Source organism: Dipodomys merriami, unplaced genomic scaffold (genome assembly GCF_024711535.1).
Source record: "Dipodomys merriami isolate MVZ:Mamm:240054 unplaced genomic scaffold, mDipMer1.0.p SCAF_11, whole genome shotgun sequence".
In the NCBI taxonomy this organism is placed as follows: Eukaryota; Metazoa; Chordata; class Mammalia; order Rodentia; family Heteromyidae; genus Dipodomys; species Dipodomys merriami.
The window spans coordinates 43026717-43045826 of record NW_027202382.1 but is presented as its reverse complement, the minus strand read 5'-3'; the positions used below and the strand labels follow the sequence as shown (position 1 = coordinate 43045826).

The 19110-nt window shown below is 53.5% G+C and overlaps 1 protein-coding gene across 6 annotated transcripts; it reads left to right on the top strand.

Annotated features, from left to right (window-relative positions):
* Positions 1 to 87: 87 nt before the first annotated feature.
* Positions 88 to 18380, top strand: Ciz1 (CDKN1A interacting zinc finger protein 1). 6 transcript variants are annotated; one of them, XM_070014541.1, is made up of 17 exons: positions 88 to 163; positions 920 to 1061; positions 1255 to 1373; positions 3432 to 3503; positions 5528 to 5757; positions 6848 to 6941; positions 7055 to 7163; positions 7495 to 7970; positions 8323 to 8465; positions 9135 to 9332; positions 11059 to 11183; positions 14747 to 14834; positions 15288 to 15401; positions 15974 to 16114; positions 17355 to 17424; positions 17607 to 17728; positions 18054 to 18380. In XM_070014541.1, exons 2-17 carry the CDS (start codon positions 925 to 927, stop codon positions 18282 to 18284), a joined length of 2469 nt encoding a protein of 822 aa, XP_069870642.1. In that variant the 5' UTR covers positions 88 to 163; positions 920 to 924; the 3' UTR covers positions 18285 to 18380. The 6 variants fall into 6 exon arrangements, with proteins under 6 accessions (XP_069870642.1, XP_069870633.1, XP_069870615.1 ...); XM_070014532.1 differs by lacking the exon at positions 88 to 163 and having other exon boundaries at positions 6863 to 6941; positions 8344 to 8465; XM_070014514.1 differs by lacking the exon at positions 88 to 163 and having other exon boundaries at positions 6863 to 6941.
* The last annotated feature ends 730 nt before the right edge of the window (positions 18381 to 19110 follow it).

The following is a 19110-nucleotide window of genomic DNA, read 5'->3' as shown; positions in this document are numbered from 1 at the left end:
GGAGCGCGGCCGCCGCACCGCGACCTCCCGTCCTCTAGAGGGCGCTGCCCCGCGCGGGCCGCCGGCGCGCCTTCCGCGAGTGTCCGGGCCCCAGCCGGACACGGGCCGAGCCCCAGGAGCCCCGGAACCTGCAAGCTGGAGCCCCTTGGTCTGCACGTAGTTGGTGCGCTGTCCGCCCTTCCCCGTGGGGCGACCCGATCGCTGAGGGGGGCGGGGGAGGGGGTGCGTGCTTCTCAAGCTCGGGGAGGGGGCGGGGAGGGCGCAGGACGCGGGGAGCACGCCGCGGGTCGCTACCCCCTTGCATCGAGGCTGCGGGCTTTGTGTGGCGGCTGCGGGTCCCGGGATCCGGTGTTGGGTGTGTCTGTGGAGGAATTGGGTGGAAGAATCGGGGTCGGGAGCGGGGAGGGCGTCGAGGGACGGGGGAGGGGCGCGCGGGGAGGCTTTCCTCTCCGGGCTTCTCAGAGAAAACAAGTGTGTGTGTGTGTGTGTGTGTGTGTGTGTGTGTGTGTGTGTGTGTGTGTGTGGTGTGTGAGGGGGGTGCTGATGTTAACTGACGACGACGTATGTGAGAGAGAGAGGGTGTGAGTGGGAAGAGGCTGGCATCAGGAAGTGTTGGGTGCCCAGAAAGGCTGAACTGGGGTGGGGTGGGGGGAGGTGGGCTTGGACTGGGAAGATGGAACTGCCAGGGAGTGAGGTTGGGGATTTGAAGGCCGGACCTTGGGCAGGATATCGGGGGATGGGGTGGACAGGAGAGTGGTTGGATCTTGCTTGGGGCAGAATTGTCGGTGACAGTCAAGATCAGGGTGCACATGTGGCATCTGCTCCTGTCAGTAAGCTGGCAGGACTTATGGTTGTGGGATGGGGTAGGTGGGCTTAGAGGGGTGGGGTGCTGCACTGTGACCCCTGTGTCTTCCTTCAGCCACTATGTTCAACCAGCAGCAGCTCCAGCAGCAGCAGCAGCAGCAGCAGCAACTGCAGCAGCAGCAGCAACAGTTGCTGCAGCTCCAGCAGCTGCTCCAACAGTCCCAACTCCAGGCCCCATTGTCCATGACTGTTAACCGGTGAGTTCTCCGCTTAGGGGTGGGGGAAGAACCTCCAGTGGGACACTGGAGCCCTCACCCCAGTCCTTCCTCCCAGAGACATCCTCATTTGAGTCCACAGATCTTCCATCTGCCAAAGAAGGGATGAGAGCATAGCAACGAGGGATCTCAAGGAGATCCCGATGACCCCATGTCACCCTCTCCTCACACACAGGGGTCTTCTGCAGCAGCAGCAGTCTCAGCAGCAGCCTCTGAATCTCCAGGGTGCCCCGGCCACCCCCCTGCTCAATAGCTCCATGCTGCAGAGAGCTTTCCTTCTGCAGCAGTTACAAGGTAACTGCTCACACTCATGCCAGCTCCCACGGCCCAGGGTGTGATTTTGGAGCACTCACGTTCACAGGAGGCTCTGGGAGGTGTGCCCTTGGCTGTGGCTCTGGGTGGGGCTCTGCACACCTCACTCACAAGCAGTTAATTGGCCTTTGATGTCTCTGAGCAGGGGTCATTTGGTCACACAGCGTCAGTGCTAGCCTAGCTAGATAGACCAAAGTCTAGACTTCCTCACCATCAGCATTTTTGGCCTTTGCCTTTGTTTCCCCATGTGAAGAGCAGTCTCAGCTCTTCCTTTCAAGAAAGCTGCTCCTGCCTCTAATAGGAATCCCAAAGGGGAGATTACCTTGATCTCATCTTACAAATGAGAAAACTTGAGGCCTAGTGAGAGATCATGTGCCCAAGGTTGCAGGTCAGGTCAGGAGCTGGTTGAGGAAGCGGTCATTAGCCTCCAGCTTTGCTAGAACACATTTGTGTAGTCAGTCCTGGGAGCTGATATGTAAGCGATATATGGATGGATAGAGAGAAATGTAGCCAGGCACTGGTGGCTCATACCTGTAATCCTGACTACACAGGAAGCTGAGATCTGAGGATCATGGCTTGAAGCCAGCTGGGACAGGAAAGTCTGTAAGACTTTTATCTCCCACAGCATTTCATGGACTTCCCTTCCTGGGCTAGCTTCAAACCTGGATCCTCAGATCTAAGCAAGTAGTCAAGTAGCTAGGATTACAAGTGTGAGCCACCAGCACCTGTCCCTCGTTCCCATTTTAAAAGTCACATTCTGGCTGGGCGCTAGTGGCTCTCACCTGTAATCCTAGCTACTCAAGAGGCTGAGATCTGAGGATCATGGTTCGAAGCCATCCTAGGCAGAAAAGTCCCCAGGGGACCAAAAAAAACCACATTCTTTCTTCAAAGTGAAAATATTTGTTAAAATAAAAGGGGGGTGGGCTGGGAATGTGGCTTAGTGGTAGAGTGCTTGCCTAGCATGTGTGAAGCCCTGGGTTCTATTCCTCAGTACCACATAAACAGAAAAAGCTGGAAGTGGTGCTGTGGCTCAAGTGTTAAGAGTGCTAGCCTTGAGGAAAAGAAGCTAAGGGACAGTGCCCAGGCCCCAAGTTCAAGCCCAAGGCTCTAAGTTTGGCCCTCAGCTTTAAAAAAAAAAAAGGTGGGGGATAGGTAGGAAAATACTAATATCCTAAGGAAAGTTACCAGCCAATGTTTTGCTATATGTCTAGGCAGCATAAGGTTCTCTCTCTGTGTCTGTCTGTCTCTGTCTGTCTGTCTGTCTCTCTGTCTCTCAGCCAGTAGCAGTACCTTGCATTCTCCTTGGCTTCCCTCCTCCCCCCCCCCCCAAGGCTGGTACCCTATCAGTTGATCTATAGCTCTACCTCTGGCTTTTGCTGGTTAATCAGAGATAAGAGTGTCATAGACTTTTCTCGCCAGGCTGGATTCAAGCTTCCATCCTCTGATTTCAGCCTCCTGAGTGGCTAGGATTACAGGTGTGAGCCACTGCTGCCTGCTAGTTCTTTTCTTTTTGCTAGAGTTTGACTGTAGGTGTTCAGTGTTTCACTGCAGGGCTTTGCTTGCTGAAACATTTTCAGTTGTTTACCTGTGGTTTTTTTCTTTTTCCTTTTTATTACTTGAAATCACGTTGGTATAAATACGATATGTGAGACCTTTCTTTCTTTCTTTCTTTCTTTCTTTCTTTCTTTCTTTCTTTCTTTCTTTCTTTCTTTCTTTCTTTTCTTTCTTTTTCTTTCTATTTTGTCAGTCATGGGGTCTGAACGCTGGGCCTGGACACTGTCCCTCAGCTCTTCAGATCAGGCTAGCGCTCTAGCACTTGAGCCACGGTGTCAGTTCAGGATTTTTTCCCCCTGCTTCTATGGTGCTGAGGAATTGAACCCAGGACCTCATGCATGCAAGGCAAGCACTTTACCACTGAGCCACCTTCCCAGCCCGAGACTGTTCTCTTAGAAGAGATTGTCCAGGTAGAGTGACTGAGTCAGGGGGAACACAGGGTGTTTTATGACTTTTGATAAGTATTGCCAAATTGCTTTCCTAAAGGACTGGACCAGTTTGGAATGCCACCAGCCACGTATGACAGTACCGGTCTCACCATGCCCATGGCAACACTGGGTATTACATGCTTTTTGAACTATATATATGTAAATGTATATGTGCATATAACTTAAGTTGGTTTGCAAAAAAAAAAAAAAAAAGCTGGGCCATTTGTGTTTTAATTTGCATCTCCTGAAAGTCTGGATGTTTTCATTTATGTTTCATTCATCGCTGTTAACCATGTGTATTTTCATTTTTTTTTCTGTGACTTGTCCATGTCATTCATCCATTTTCCTCTGAGGATATGTCTTCCATCTTTATCTTACTGCTTTTTAGGTTGGCTGTCTGCACATGGAGGTGCGGATTTGTTGTAGGCTAATGCTAATGAAACTGAATCAGGCACATGAATGTACCTCAGTGAGTCCACTTGAAACATTATAAGGCAAGATTATTTTTTATCCCTATGAGTTTTGATTCAGAGCCTGGCGCTTGCTGGACAGACACTCTCCTACTTGCGCTATACCTCCAGCTCTTTTTGTTTTACTTTTTTTTTGGGGGGGGGGTACTGGTCTGGTTTTAAAACTCAGGGCCTTGAAGCTGTCCCTGAGTATTCTTTTGTTCAAGGCTAGTGCTCTACCATTTGAGCCACACTTCCACTTCTGACTTTTTTACTGTTAAGTGGAGATAGGAGTCTCCTATCTTTTCTTGCCAGGGCTGGCTTCAAACCACGATCCTCACATCTCAGCCTTCTGAGTAGCTAGGATTGTAGGTATGAGCCATGGGCACCCTGGCATGCTTTAGTTTTTATTAGTGTATTATTTTTAGACAGAGTCTCAATCTTTTTGCTTGGGGCTAGCCTTGGGCTAAAGTCCTTCTTCCTCCACCTCCTATATAGCTGGGTGTCTGCTACCACTGAGGCTTAGAAGGGGGAACTGGCTTGGTTATGGAATAAGTACTGTAGAGTCTGAATTTGAACCCACCTCTCACAGCACGACCATCCCATGCCTCTAACCCTCCTTCCTATCCCAGCACTGGGGCAAGAGTTCCAACTGTCTTGATGCCTCAGATACTTTCCAGGCTGTGAGCTTCCCCTGGGGTGCAGAGCTGAGTCAGAGGACGCACAGCAAAAAGTAGATAAGGAAATGTGTGGCTGGCCCTAGGACAGAGAATAGCCTGTGGTGACACAGAGGGTCTGGGAAGCCTCCTGAAGAAGAGACCCCTAAAATGTGTAGAAGTTAATGGAGCAGAGGGGACGACAGCATGTACAAAGGCCCAGAGACAGGATGTTTGAAGGACTATTTAGGGACATGTACCTGGAATGGAATGGGGCATATGTGGAGAGAATGGCCAGAAAGGAAGTTGGATAGGTAAGCAGGGCCAGACCTTGCACTGGGAGTCATGTGCTTTATCTTGAGTAGCAGGAAGGGTTTATGCAGGAAAGAGCTGAGGTCAGAATGTGGTTTTGAAAAGGTCTCTGCTTGAGAGGCCATCCCATAGGAGAGCTGAGGCTAAAATTCTGTGAGGGATGACGTATCTCTGAGGGAGCAGGGAAAGGAGAGAGGAAGCCAGACTGTGAGGAAGCAGGAGGGATAGAGCTGGTAGGGTTTGGTGGGGCTAGGGTAAGGAGGAGGATCAGGAGGACCTCAGAGCGCTGTCTGGGCCTTGGGGTAGACCATGAGCAAGCTGTGGCTCCGATTTGTGTCTCCATTTTGTGGTTGAGAGAGGTAGTAACATGACCTTCATTCCTGTGACTGAGGGCATGTTCTTAGCCAGTCCCTGGCACACGGTGGGCCTTTGTAGGAGTGAAGAGGGCTGGTTCTCCCTGTAGGCCCTGTACTAGATCCCTGGCATGCCTAAAGGAGGTAGCCTAAAGCATCCTGGAGGGTAAGAGGGTGGCTGAGGTACTTCTCTGCTAACCAGGGGGCTCTAGGAGGGAAAGGCAGCTCCTATCCCCAGTTAGAATGGAAACCCTACTTGTAAACCCCTTCCCCTGCCAACATTCCCTCTGTGATATTCCCACAATGCTTTGGGAGACGACCCCCCCCCCCTGCCTCTAGCTCTACCGCCCAACTACTGTGTGACCTCACTTCTCTTACCTACAGGCAGCTTGCGAGGCTACGGCATGGCAGCCCCAAATCTGGCAGCTCCCAGCCTTACAGCACCCCCGCTGGCTCCCCCAAACCTGCTGCAGTTCTTCCCACAGGCCACACGTCAGTCCCTGCTCGGCCCTCCTCCTGCAGGGGTCCCCATGAACCCCTCCCAGCTCAGCCTCTCTGGGCGGAATCCCCAAAGAAAGGCTCGGAACTCCTCTTCCATCCCCCCAAATCGCAAGGTGAGTGGTGGCTGGTGTGGACAGGTGGAGGTGAGAATGTGAGGGGCTATTTGAGAGTGTGTCGTCATTCCCCGCCCCCCGCCCATGTCTTCTGCTCAGGCGCACTCTGGGTCTTTGGGCAGCTCATTCTCCCTCCCCCTGCTGCAGTGATAACATCTGTAAGGGGGGGGGCGGGGGGCGGGTGGAGGACAGATTTGTCCAGCACTTCCCAGACTTGCATACCCTGATGTGATTTTTGCCATGTCTTTAACTACCAGAGTTTTTTTGTTTTTACTTGTTATTTGTTTTGGTACTAGAGCCTGAACTCAGAGCCTGGGCCTTGTTTCGTAGTTGTTTTGCTCAAGACTGGAGCTCTACCACTTAAGCCACAACTCCACTTCTAGCTTTTTTGGTGATTAATTAGACAGGCACTGGTGGTTCACACCTGTTATGCTAGGTAACCCAGAGGCTGAGATCTGAGGATCACAGGTGGAAGTCATCCCAGACAGGAAAAGTCTGTGACACTCTCCAGTGTCAGTGTCAGTGTCAGCCACATGTGGAGCTGTGGCTCAGATGGTAGAGTGCTAGCCTTGAGCAAAAAAGCTCAAGGAAGTGGCGCTGTGGCTCAAATGGTAGAGTACTCACCTTGAGCTGAAGAGCTCAGGAACAGCGCCTAGGCCCAGAGTTCAAGCCCCAGGACTGACCCCCCCCCAAAAAAAAAAAAAAGCTCAGGGACAGCACTCAGGCCCTGAGTGCAAGCCCCCAAACTGAGAGACTGTTTTTTGGTAGCTTAATGGAGATAAGAGTCTCACAGACTTTCTTGCCCAGGCTGGCTTTGAAATTCAATCCTCAGATCTCAGCCTCCTGAATAGCCGGATTTGAGCCACTAAATACAGCCTGGATTTGTTTAGCCATTGGCCAACTGGATGGCGTGCCTCCCAACATCCTGGGGGTGTTTTCAGCCTCCTGTCCTCAGTTCTAGAGGATCCCTGGGTCCTTTCAAGACTCTTAAGCACTTTAAGCCCCGCCCCGGGAACAATGACTGCCATTCTTGGGCAAGGGGATATTCACGAGGGGGACATGTCAAAAAACAGTTTCTGATAAGAAGCAGGATTCTTCTTCCCAGACAGCGCCTCTGGAAGACAGGAAAGACCCCCTTGAGGGGTGTGAGGAAGACCCTGAACTCAGCACCGACACACTGGAAGGTGAGAGGAGAGGAGGCCTGGGGCCCTCGGGTGGGGCACAGGGTCCCGGATGATGGGCGACTCTAGGATTTGGCCCGCCTTGCAACTCTGCTCCTTCACTGCCTCCATGGCAGACCAGGACTCGCCCACTCACCCCGATGGCACCACAAGTGAGAGGCGCCCCCTGGCAGTTGATCCTGCACCTCATGAGGACTCGGATCCACCAGCCAAGAGGTTGAAGAGGTAACCACTGCCAGGAATGGCCTGGGCCCTTTCACCCTCCTTTAAGACAGGGGTGGAACTGGAATGAGGAGTGAGCGTTGGACTCTGGCCAGAAAGAAGCTGGTCTACCTGGGGGACTCCAGGCAGACCCAGGAGTCTACACTGGGGCTCAGCCTCCCAGAGGTGAGCCTGGCCTGGGTGCCCAGAGCAGGGAGGTAACAGTACGCGTAGGCTAGGCTGGGTCAAGGTCCTGAAAGCCATGGAGTTTGCCCACATCCCCCCATTGCAGATGGTAGAGCTAGACTTGGTCACTGAGTCTTGGCCTGTCTGATCATCTTGGAATGTTTTGTAGCTCAGAGGAATTCACCAAGAAAAGGCCTCCTGGGCAGCTACAGGCAAAGGTTCAGCCACAAGCCCGCACAACAGCACCAAAGCAGACACAGACCTCTGAGCCACTGGGCACCCAAGTGCTGCCACGTATCCAGCCATGGGTTTTGCAGACCCAGGTGCAGCCACAGACTCAGCCTCCAGCAGACACACAGGTGCGGCCAAAGCTGCAGAAGCAGGCGCAAACACAGACCTCTCCAGAACACTTACTGCCAGAGCCGGAGCAGGTGCAGCCCCAGGTACAGGTACATACCCAAGAACAGGCCAGGAATCAGCCCCAGGAGCAGCCTGCAGAGCAGGTGTCGGAGCCACCCCCAGAGCAGACCCAGGACGAGACTGAGGACCAGCCTCAGGAGCCAGTGTCCATCCCAGAGCAAGCACCAGACCTGGCTCATGACGCCATAGTGGAGGCCCTAGCCAGCACCGCAGAAGCTGGGGGAGGTGAGTGTGGTCTCCAGATGGTGTTTGTTTTTTTTTTTTTTTTTTTAATAACTGTTGTTATTATTAAATAGTTGCACAAAGAGGTTTCAGTTCCCTAAGTCAGGTTATGAGTACATTGCATCTTGATTAATATCATTCTACCCCATGTTCCCCTCTCTTCCACACAATCTTAGTGAGACAGCTGTCTGGTCCCTTTTTTCTTCCCGTGGCATGGACCCTGGGTGCTGCCAGGCACTGAGGGCTGGGCCTGGAGCACAGATCTGGGGCTGGCCCTACCCAGGACCACAAGAGTCCTGGTTGTGGGCAGAGAAGGCAGCTGCTGAGCCCTGGGTGGTAAATGCACTCTGGGAAGGGGGCACACTTGTCATTTCAGGCATGGAGGAGGCCTGGCCAGAGTCAGTGTGCGCCCAGGTCAGCGAGGATGTGACCCAGGAGGAGCCGCCCAGCGGCCTGGATGTGGGAGAATGTGAAAAAAGGGCAAAAGAGATGCTAGGGGTGCGTAGACGTGGGAATGGTCCCAGGGCTTGGCAGCTTGGGGTGCGGGGAGGTGGCCTCTCTTTCTCCAGGCCATGTGTGTGCGGGGGGGGGGGGGTGGTCCCTTGTGTTTCCCCACCTATCAAAGGGACAGCAGCTCTGTCCCTGGCTTTGTGGGGACACTGGGCAACGGTTCCTCAGCATAAAACCTCGAGCTGTCCTGTCATCTCCATCTGCCTTTGAAGACCAGGATGCTTTTGGTGATGAGTCCCTTCCGGCCTGCCCATTCCTAAACTGCGCACCCCTCCCTGCCTTCCTGCTCCCCCATCTCACACAGGTGAAGTAACTATAGTGGAGAGAGCAGAATGGACGCTTCTGTGTGGGACCCAAGTCTCAGTTCTGCCTTTTAGCTTAATTGGAGGCAAATGCCTCCTTTTATTTTGGTCTCGGTTTCCTCATCTGTTGTCTGAAGGGTGGTATGGGTTAGACTTTAGAATTGGGGAGATCTGGGTTCAAATCCTAGCTGCAGTAATTTCTATGTGATTTGGACTCGCAAGGCAATCATTGAGCAGCCAGAGCCTCAGTTTCCCTGTTAGGAGGTTGATGGGACAGTGGAGACCAGTGTTGAGTGCTGGCTCACCACAAGTGCCTTGCCTGATGGCGGAAACTCTGCTCTTACTCTTGCTGTAGATGTGGGGTGCCGGGAGCTCCCTGAAAGTCACCATCCTGCAGAGCAGCAACAGCCGGGCCTTTAGCACTGTACCCGTCACATCCGGGCCCCGTCCTGGTGACTCCAGCTCCGCCACCCCCACAGGCTCCAATGTACCTTCCAGGCCGGCCCTCCAGTTCTTCTGCTATATCTGCAAGGCCAGCTGTAACAGCCAGCAGGTACTCAGAGCTGGCCAGCCGGGAGGGGCGGTCCTGACCTGTCCAGCTGCCCTGTGGCTGCATAGGGCCTCGGGCCCTGCCCCGGACAGCTGTGCTTCACCTCTGAAGCATTTTGTGATCCGGAGGGAGGGCAGGTTTATATTTATTATTTATTTATTTATTTATTTATTGTCAGTTGTGTGGGTCTGGGCTCTGTCCCTCAGCTCTTCAGCTCAAGGCTAGCGCTCTATCACTTGAGCCACAGTGCCACTTCTGGCTTTTTCTATTCATGTGGTGCTAAGGAATCGAACCCAGGGTCTCATGCGTACAAGGCAAGCACTCTACCACTGAGCCGCCTTCCCAGCCTGGGAGGGCAGGTTTTTAAGAGTCAGGTGGGTGAGGTTCAGATCAGCCCTCAGCAGCTCTCACAGGCCTCAGGAAATAAATTCTAGCGGGGAGTGTTGGTGCACGCTTCTGAGGCGAAGATAAACTCTCCAACAAGAGATCAACCCTGCATCTGTCTCACAAGCAAATGAAAAGTCTTGGGCTATGGCTGAAGTGCTGGGAGGTTGTGGTTCCCTCATTAGTAGGGGTGAATTCCATGACTGCACCTATTTCCTCTCTGTCGTGTGAGGAAATGTTCAGGACCCACTTTATTGCGTGGTCTGGAAGATTCCATAACATGACATTAAAGAGCTAAAGCAGACATGGCCCTATTGAGTACACCATTGATAATGGTAGACTTGGTTGGGTTCAGTGGCACATTTCTATAGCCCCAGCTACTCAGGAGGCTGAGGATCACTTGAGCCCAGTGTTTGAGATCAGCCATTTTATTTTTTCTTTTTAATTTTTTTCTCTTTTAATTCCTCTATTTTTTGTGGTACTAAGGAATCAAACCCAGGGCTTCATGCATGCTAGGCAAGCACTCTACCACTAAGCCACATTCCTAGCTCTAGATCAGCCTTTTTTCTGGTGCTCATGTCTGTAATTCTAGCTACATAGGAGGGTGAAATCTGATGATCAAGTTCAAGGCCAGCACAGGCAGAAAAGTTTGTGAGACTCTCTAATTAGCCAGTAAAAAGCTGGAAGTGGAGGTATGGCTCAAGTGGTTGAGCACTAGCCATGAGTGGTAAAGGCTAATGGACAGAATTCAAGCCCTGTCTGTGTTCAAGCCCCAGGACCAACACAAAACAAACAAAAAATATATCTTTACACTCATAGTATTATTGTTGTGTGTGTGTGTGCGTGTGCATGCACAGACGCCAGCAGAAGCATAGTATTAAATTTTGTTGTTGTTGTTGTTGGTCGTGGGGCTTGAACTCTGGGCCTGAGCGCTGTCCCTCAGCTCTTCAGCTCAAAGTTAGTGCTCTACCACTTGAGCCACAGCGCCACTTCCAGTTTTCTGGTGGTTCATTGGAGATAAGAGTCTCACAGACTTTCCTGCCTGGGCTGGCTTTGAACCGCGATCCTCAGATCTCAGCCTCTAAGCGTGAGACCCCAGCACCCGGCTTAGTATTAACTTATTGTGTCCTGTCACTCCACTCCTCCCCCGAGCCATGCTGCTGCGGAGGCCTGAATTAACCAGGGTGCTCCCTGGGAGGGGCAGAGGCTCCAACTGGTGTGTATTACCTCTACCCTCCCTGCTGTGTGAGAGCGCTGGCCTCACAGAGACGGCAGGGTGGCTGTGACGCACAGGCGGAGTCGTCCTCCCCGGCGCTCACGGCCCCCTGGCTCCCCCGTGCTGCAGGAGTTCCAGGACCACATGTTGGAGGCTCAGCACCAGCAGCGGCTTGGGGAGATGGAGCACGCCAGCCAGTCCTGCCTGCTGTCCCTGCTGCCCATGCCCCGGGATGTCCTGGAGAGAGAGGCAGAGTAAGTGGGGGCTGGGGGGGGCGGGGGGGCCTGTACCTGCCCTCAGGGTAAGCATTGCCCTGCACAGAGGCCCCTCACGCCATTAACTGCTCAGCCTTCAAGCCTCATTGTGGCCATCTGTGTGGAAGGGAGGTGGATTGTGGCACAGCACCGGCTGCCCTGGCACCTGTGCCAGTTCCACCTGTGGGGCACCCTGGGGAGAACTAGGCCAACTTCCTGCCCAAGGTCCGAGCTTCCCTGGGTCCCCCTTAGGACAAGCTGCCAGGGTGTAGAGGGATGTCACTGCTCACGGTGGGACCTGCCCAGGGGGCTTGGCTTTCTGGGGGGGGCAGCATGTCCAGGCATGGGGAGGGGTGGGAAAGCTTAGGGAAAGGTGAGCGTTGGAGGCCCGCTGGGCTCAGCCGTGTCCCGTGCTGGTGGCAGCCAGCGTGCACCGCCAGCGTGCACCGCCTGCCAGTGCTGCTCTCCCACCGCCTCCACAGGCCACCCAGAACACAGAGGAGCCAGGTTTCTGGGAAAAATTAAAATTCAAAAAATAAATCAAGCCAGGCATCAGTGGCTCACGCCTGTAATCCTAGCTACTCAGGAGGCTGAGATCTGGGGATTGTGGTTCAAAGCCAATCCGGGCAGGAAAGTCTGTGAGACTCTTATCTCTAGTAAACTATCAGAAAACTGGAAGTGGCGCTGTGGCTTAAGTAGTAGGGTGCTAGCCTTGAGCTCAAGAGCTCAGGGACAGTGCCCAGGCCCAGAGTTCAAGTCCCATGACCAACCAAGTGGCAGAGTGCCTGTGTCGCAGACGTGGGACACTGATTTCAAACACCCTAGTATAGAAAAAAAAAATCAAAACAAAAACAAAAATGCTTATATGGGTGTGGTGGATTTGTAATTACAGCTACTGGAGAGACAGAGGGGGAATCTTGAGGTCGAGGTTAGGCTAGGCAAGGTTCTACTCTATATGAGGAAGGGAGGAAGCCTGGTGTTGGCTAGTGTCTTGAACATGCCTGTAATCCTAGCTACTCAGGAGGCTGAGATCAGAGGATTGAGGTTCAAAGCCAGCCTGGGCAGTAAAATTCATGAGACTCTTACCTCTTGTTAAACAACAAAAAGCTGGAAATAGAGATGTGGAAGAGTGCTAGTCTTTTTTTTTCTTTTTTCTTTTTTTTTTTTTTTTTTTTGTCGGTTGTGGGGGCTTGAACTCTGGGCCTGGGAGCTGTCCCTCAGCTCTTCAGCTCAAGGCAAGCGCTCTACTGCTTGAGCCACAGCACCACTTCCGGTTTTCCAGTGGTTTATTGGAGATAAAAGTCTCAGACTTTCCTGCCTGGGCTGGCTTTGAACCATGATCCTCAGATCTCAGCCTCCTGAGTAGCTAGGATTACAGGCATGAGCCACCGGCACCCGGCTAAGAGTGCTAGTCTTGAGTAAAAAAGGTAAGGGATAGTACCCAGGCCCTGAGTTCAAATCCCAGTATCAGCACTCTCTCTCTCTCCCCTCCCTCTCCTGGTGGCACATGCTTATAATGCTAGCTTTTCAGGAGGCTCAGATCTGATGATCCTGGTTCTGTGTTAGTCAGGGCAGAAAAATCCATAAGATTCTTTTTTTTTTTTAATTTAATTTTATTTTATTTGTGAACATACTGTACAGAGGAGTTACAATTACATGGGCAGGATAATGCGTACATTTCTTACCAAGCATTGCAGCCTCCTCCTTTGTTTACCCTTCACATCCCTTCCCAGACTCCCCCCTCCCTCCAATCCATAAGATTGTTTATCTCCAGTTAACCAGCTCAAAAAGCCTGAAATGGAGCTGTGGGTTCAAGTGGTAGAGTGCCAGCCATGAATGAAAATATTAAGGGACAACACCCAGGTCCTGAGTAATGACATTTAAAAAAAAAAAAAAAAAGGAGCCGGGCGCTGGTGGCTCACGCCTGTAATCCTAGCTACTCAGGAGGCTGAGATCTGAGGATCGCGGTTCAAAGCCAGCCCGGGCAGGAGAGACCATGAGACTCCTATCTCTAATAAACCACCAGAAAACCGGAAGTGGCGCTGTAGCTCAAGTGGTAGAGCGCTCGCCTTGAGCTGAAGAGCTGAGGGACAGCGCCCAGGCCCAGAGTTCAAGCCCCACGACCGACAAAAAAAAAAAAAAAAAAAAAAAAGGTGGGGCTGGGATGTGGGATGTGGTAGAGTGCTTGCCTAGCATGTATGACGCCCTGGGTTTGATTCTTTAGTACCACATGCACAGAAAAAGCTGGAAGTGGTGCTGTGGCTTAAGTGGTAGAGTGCTAGCTTTGAACAAAAGAAGTTCAGGGACAGTGCTCAGGCCCTGAGTTCAATCCCTAGGACTGGAAAAAGAGAGAGAGAGAGAGAAAAGAAAAGAAAGAAAAGAAAAAAGCCAGGTACTGGTAGCTCATGCCTTTAATCCTAGCTACTCAGGAGACTGAGATGTAAGGATTGTGTTTTAAAGCTGGGCCAGGCAAGAAAGTCCGTGACAGTGATCTCTAATCTCTAATTACCAAAAAGCCAGAAATGGAGCTGTGGCTCAAGTGGTACAGCACTAGTCTTCGGGGACAGCATGCAGGTCCTGAGTTCAAGCTCCAGGACAGGCACTTAAAAAACAAACAAAACCTAAGAATTACAGTCCTGCTACACAATGTTTATGAATATCCCTCCCCCCTTCCCCCCCCCCCCCCCAGCCTCCTTTGGTTGATCAAGAATTGAAGTCAGGGCCTGGGCGCTATCCCTGAGATTTTATGCTTAATGCTAGGATTCTACCACTTTGAGCCACAGCTCCATTTCTGATTGTAGCCATGAGCCACCAGGGCTCAACTTTTAAAAATTTTCTCTCTCCCTCCCTCCCTCTCTCTCAGTCATGGGGCTTGAACTCAGGGCCTGGACACTGTCCCTGAGCTTGTTTTGCTCAAGGCTAGTGCTCTACCACTTGGAATTACAGCATGACTTCCAGTTTTCTGGTGGTTAATTGGAGATAAGAGTATTACAGGGGTTTTTCACCCTGGGCTGGCTTCAAACTGTGATCCTCAGATCTCAGCCTCCTGAGTAGCTAGGATTACAGGTGTGAGCCACCTGGCTTCTTTCCATTTTTTTTTCTCTTTTCTCTCCTTCCTTCCCATCCTCCCTTCCCTCCCTTCCTCCTTTCCTTCCTTCCTCCCTTCCTTCCTTCCTTCCTTCCTTCTTTCCTTCCTTCCTACCTCCCTTCCTTCCCTCCTTTCTCCCCTCCCTCCTTTATTTATTTTTTTGTAGTTTGAACTCAGGGCCTTGCACTCACACTCAACCCTTAACCAGATTAGATTATTTTTCAGGTAAGATCACATTATGCTCCAGCTAGCTTGGGACCATGATCCTCAAATATGCTTTCTGCATAGCTGGGATTACGGGCATGGATCACCATACCCAGCCTTTTTCTTTCTTAGTGGTGGTAATGGAAGGCAGGGTCTCACTCACGTTAAGCATGTGCTCTACACTGCACCACACACAGGGCGCTGAATTGTGTTGCTGTCTTTCCCGCCAGCGCAGTGTCCCACTGTGCTCCTTTTCTTTGTCCTCATTCAGAGAGCCACCACCAAAGCGCTGGTGCAATACCTGCCAGGTATACTACATGGGGGACCTGATCCAGCACCGCAGGACCCAGGACCACAAGGTAGGAGGGGCTGGCATGCGTGAAGACCCCTGCAGTCCCGTCTCCGGGTGGAGGGCAGGGGGAGGGAGCCCAGGATGGGGTGGAAAGAAAAGATGTGTTGTCTGGGTGTGACCGTTCCTCAGCGTGGCCTCTGGTGAGTGAGTCACGTTCCTCTCTGGGCTGTCCGTGTCCCCATCTGTCCAACGTGGGCAGGGCCCGAGATCACCCCGCCATTCAGCCACAGGGCTCACAGCAGGCTCAGCCTTTGGTAGCTGCCTTGGCTCAAGCCAACCACACTGGGAAGAGATGCATTTGCACACGCCATGCAGGGTCAGAGCCAGGCTGGCTTGCTGCAGCTGTGCGGGGCTTCCAGGTGGGGGCACTGGGCACTGCCTGGTCACTAGCAGGGGCGGGGTGGTGCATAGCAGGGGACCCCGCCTGCCACCCATGCCCCCTGCCCTCTTTCTCCCTCAGATCGCCAAGCAATCCCTGAGGCCCTTCTGCACTGTGTGCAACCGCTACTTCAAGACCCCCCGAAAGTTTGTGGAACATGTGAAGTCTCAGGAACACAAGGACAAGGCTGAGGAGGTAACCCCCGTGCGCCTCAGAGAACGTGAACCCAGAGAGGCATAACGCCTTCCCCAAGGCTACATTGTAGTTTGAGGTTTATCCCAGCTTAACTCACAACAGGTCCAGAAGGGACTATTGGGACTCAGTGTGTGTGTGTGTGTGTGTACTATTGGGACTCAGTGTGGTGTGTGTGTGTGTGTGTGTGTGTGTGTGTGTGTGTGTGTGTGTGTGTGTGTGTTGGGACTCAGTGTGGTGTGTGTGTGTGTGTTGGGACTCAGTGTGGTGTGTGTGTGTGTGTGTGTGTGTGTGTCCTGGGGCTTGAACTTAGGGCCTGGATGCTGTCCCTTAGCTTCTTTGTGTAAGGCTGGCACTCTACCACTTGAGCCACAGCTCTACTTTTGGCTTTTTGGTGGTTCATTAGGGATAATAGTCTCATGCCTGGGTTGGCTTCAAACTGCTACCTTCAGATCTCAGCCCCCCTGACTAGCTAGGATGACAGGCATGAGCCACTGGTGCCCAGCGACTACTGGGACTCTCGAGGGTCAGTGACACTTGGCGTCTCAGCTGCCCCCGCCCACCCCTCTGAGCAGCTGAAGACTCTGGAGAAGGAGAGAGCCAGCCCTGATGAGGAGCACTTCATCACAGTGGACGCCGTGGGCTGCTTCGAGGGCGATGAGGAGGACGAGAAGGATGAAGAAGAGATTGAGGTTGAGGAGGAAGTATTGAAGCAGGTGCTTGGGGTGGGCTCTGGGAGGTGGGCTGGAGCCAGGAGAGCCCTCCCCGTCCCCCACCTGGGACCCAGGTGCTAGGTTGCCTTCTTTGGTTCACGAATGCGTGCCACAACTTACTAACATGCACCATGATCTGTGACCACGGCGATGTGTGTGGGATGACTGCGTGGCAGAAGCATGCAGGGCCTCGGAGCTTGGCTGAGATGGAGGAGGGGAAAGGCATGTGGGGCTGAAGGTAAAAGAGTCAGGAAGGCACAAAGTCAATGTAAGGTGATGTGATGATGGTTAGCTCCTAGACCTTCTTTTCTTGCATGGGTACCAAGGTGTGAACTCTAGGCCTCAAACTTCCTTGGCTTGCTTGCTCATGGTTGCTGCTTTAGCACTTGGATCATGCCTCCAGTCTGGCTTTTTGCTGGTTACAGGTGTGATCCACCAGCACCTGGTCTTTTCTGAGTACTGCCTGTGTGTAAGGCAGGTACCATGCATGATCCTGGCGGGGAGCATGACTCCAGGGCCCTGGTGCGGATGCCTGGACTTGGCAGATGCTTAGCTTCCCTGCAATGTAACATGTTAAACTGGCTGTTGTGGGCCACTCCCTGTGCTGACCTGGGGACACCTGAGGACCATCCCTTGCCATCCCGGTCACCCTGCTTCCAGTCCGCCACAGTCCTGGACTGGGCTTGGCAAAGGGGTGGTGTCTGCTAGGCAGGTAGGTAGGACTGACAAGGCCTGAGTGAAATGGACTCTTCTAGAAAGGGCTTCAAAACAGCAGGGTCCTTGCCCTGAACCCTGTTCCCGGGAGCGAGGGAGCCTGCATGAGACCCCCCCGAGGGTCTGGACTTTGGCTTGAGCCCGTCAGTGTATGTTGCCTGCTTTCCACAACCCAGCTGGGCAACTCTGCGCAAGTGTGTTCGTATCCTTGTGTCTCAGTTGTCTTCTTGTGTAAGGTGTGTGTCAGCGCAGGGGGCCGGGATGAGGACTCGGCCATGGGACGCTGGAGGCAGGGATTGTTAAGTTCCTGTGGAATGGGAGGACTGGCTGGAGGAGGGGGCTGATTGAGGAGAGTCTGGAAGGCTTCTGGGGGGCAGGACCAGCCCGTGCCCAGGCTCAGAGTGTGCCACCCCCCACCGCCTGGAAGTCAAGGGAATGGTGTGCTTCAGACCAGAGTGGGCTCCAAGCCCCTGACCTGCGCGTGTGAAGGGCTGGGGACCCCTCTGAGGCCCACACTGCGTGTCTCCAGGTGAGCTCTGGAGACCTGTCTGTGGAGGAGTGGAAGAACGCAGAGACCTGCGACCCCGACACTGCGTATGGTAAGCTCCAGCCTTGAGCCCCTGTCCGGGCCGCCCCCCCTGGATCTCAGCTAACACAGCTGATCTCAGCTGTGCCCGACCTTCCTCCTCCTCTCCCGCCAAGAGGGCACCGAGGGAGGGAGCAAAGGGACCCCTGGCCGGTGGGTGACCGAGTGAGCCCGGGCCCTGCTGTCTGGCCCTAGGTGTGGACTTGCTGGTGCCGGTCATGGGCTATGTGTGCCGCATCTGCCGCAAGTTCTACCACAGCACCTCGGGGGTGCAGCCGTCCCACTGCAAGACCCAGGCCCACATTGAGAACCTGCAGGTGAGCCGGATATCCCAGCCACCCGCCCTGTCCAGGGACCCAACCTCTGGCCCATCAGCTACTTCCTTCATGCTTCAAGTCCCCTCAGGCCCCACACTGCCACAGGAGGTGGGGATCCACACTGCGATGGTGCTGGGTGCTTTGTTATTGACCTGGGAGGTGCTGAGGATCAGGCTTTTAACTCCAGAGCCTTGGCCCAGAGAGGTTGAGTGCACTACCCGGGGTCACACAGCACATCGACACTGTCTTGACTGCCATAGGACCAGAAGCTGCTGGCCAGAGCTTCTAGGAGACTCTGGCCTTACTGTTGTGCCTCTGTATTTAGAAACACAAAGCAGCCAAGAAGCCCAGCCCCACAGTCCATCGGCCTGTGAGCCGCCGGTGTGCCATCAATGCCCGGAATGCCTTAACTGCACTGTTCACCTCCAGCAGCAGCAGTGGTCGCCTGCCCACGCATCTCAGCTCCCACGACAGGGCCAAGGCCCCCAACAAGGTGAAGCGTCAACCCCTCAACCTCCTGCCCCCACGTCGGCGCTCAACCCGCCTCAAAACCTGATGGCGGGCCGGGGACCCCGAGCAGCCGGTGCTTTCCAGGAGCCCGTGTGCATGTGCTTGGTAATTTCACTCAAAAGCCAATAAAAGGTCACTGGGCTGGGCTGTATCCACCCACAAGCACTCTGTCTGGGGGAAGCAGGGCCAGGTAGATCGCCAGGCAGCTCTCAGCCAATGCCCAGCCTCCAGGAGTTCAAACCCAGAGGGCCTGGGTTCATAGGGCACTTCACCTCTCTGAGCCTCAGTTTCCCTTCTAATGATGTATCAGGGCTGAGAAATGACAAGCTCAGAGATGGTGGTGTTCTCCCCAAATGACAAATGAAGAAACTGAGGCCTCCCAAGGTCAAGGGCCTTGCTAAAGGTCACAGAGCTGCTGGATGGCCAGGATTTGACTCCAGTGTGAGCTGTTGACTCCTGTGCTGGCCGCTGTCCACAGGGACCTCTCAGAAGTTAAAGTGCAAGATAGGGATGTGGTTCGATTTGGGGGGCCTGCAGCATAAGTTTTGGCCCTCCTGGGGGGTGCCCAAGTTCAGCCAGTAGCAGATGGAGCTGCTGTGGCGCTGCTCCTCATGTAGAGACCCCAGGCCCTTAGACAGTGAGAGTGGGCCTGTTATGGGCCAGCTGGGGAGACTTCCAAGGGCAGTGCCAAGGCTGCAGAGCGTATGTGGCGTTCCCAGACTCAGCCAGAGGCCCCAGCCCCCATAAGGGCTGAGTGCATCCCAGAAAGTCACCAAGCTTGGCAACTTGCCTTGGTCAGGCTGGGCAGCAGCTGCTGGTCAGCATCCCAGGTAGGGATGTCCCTCACCTGCGCTGTGTGTATCCAGGAATAA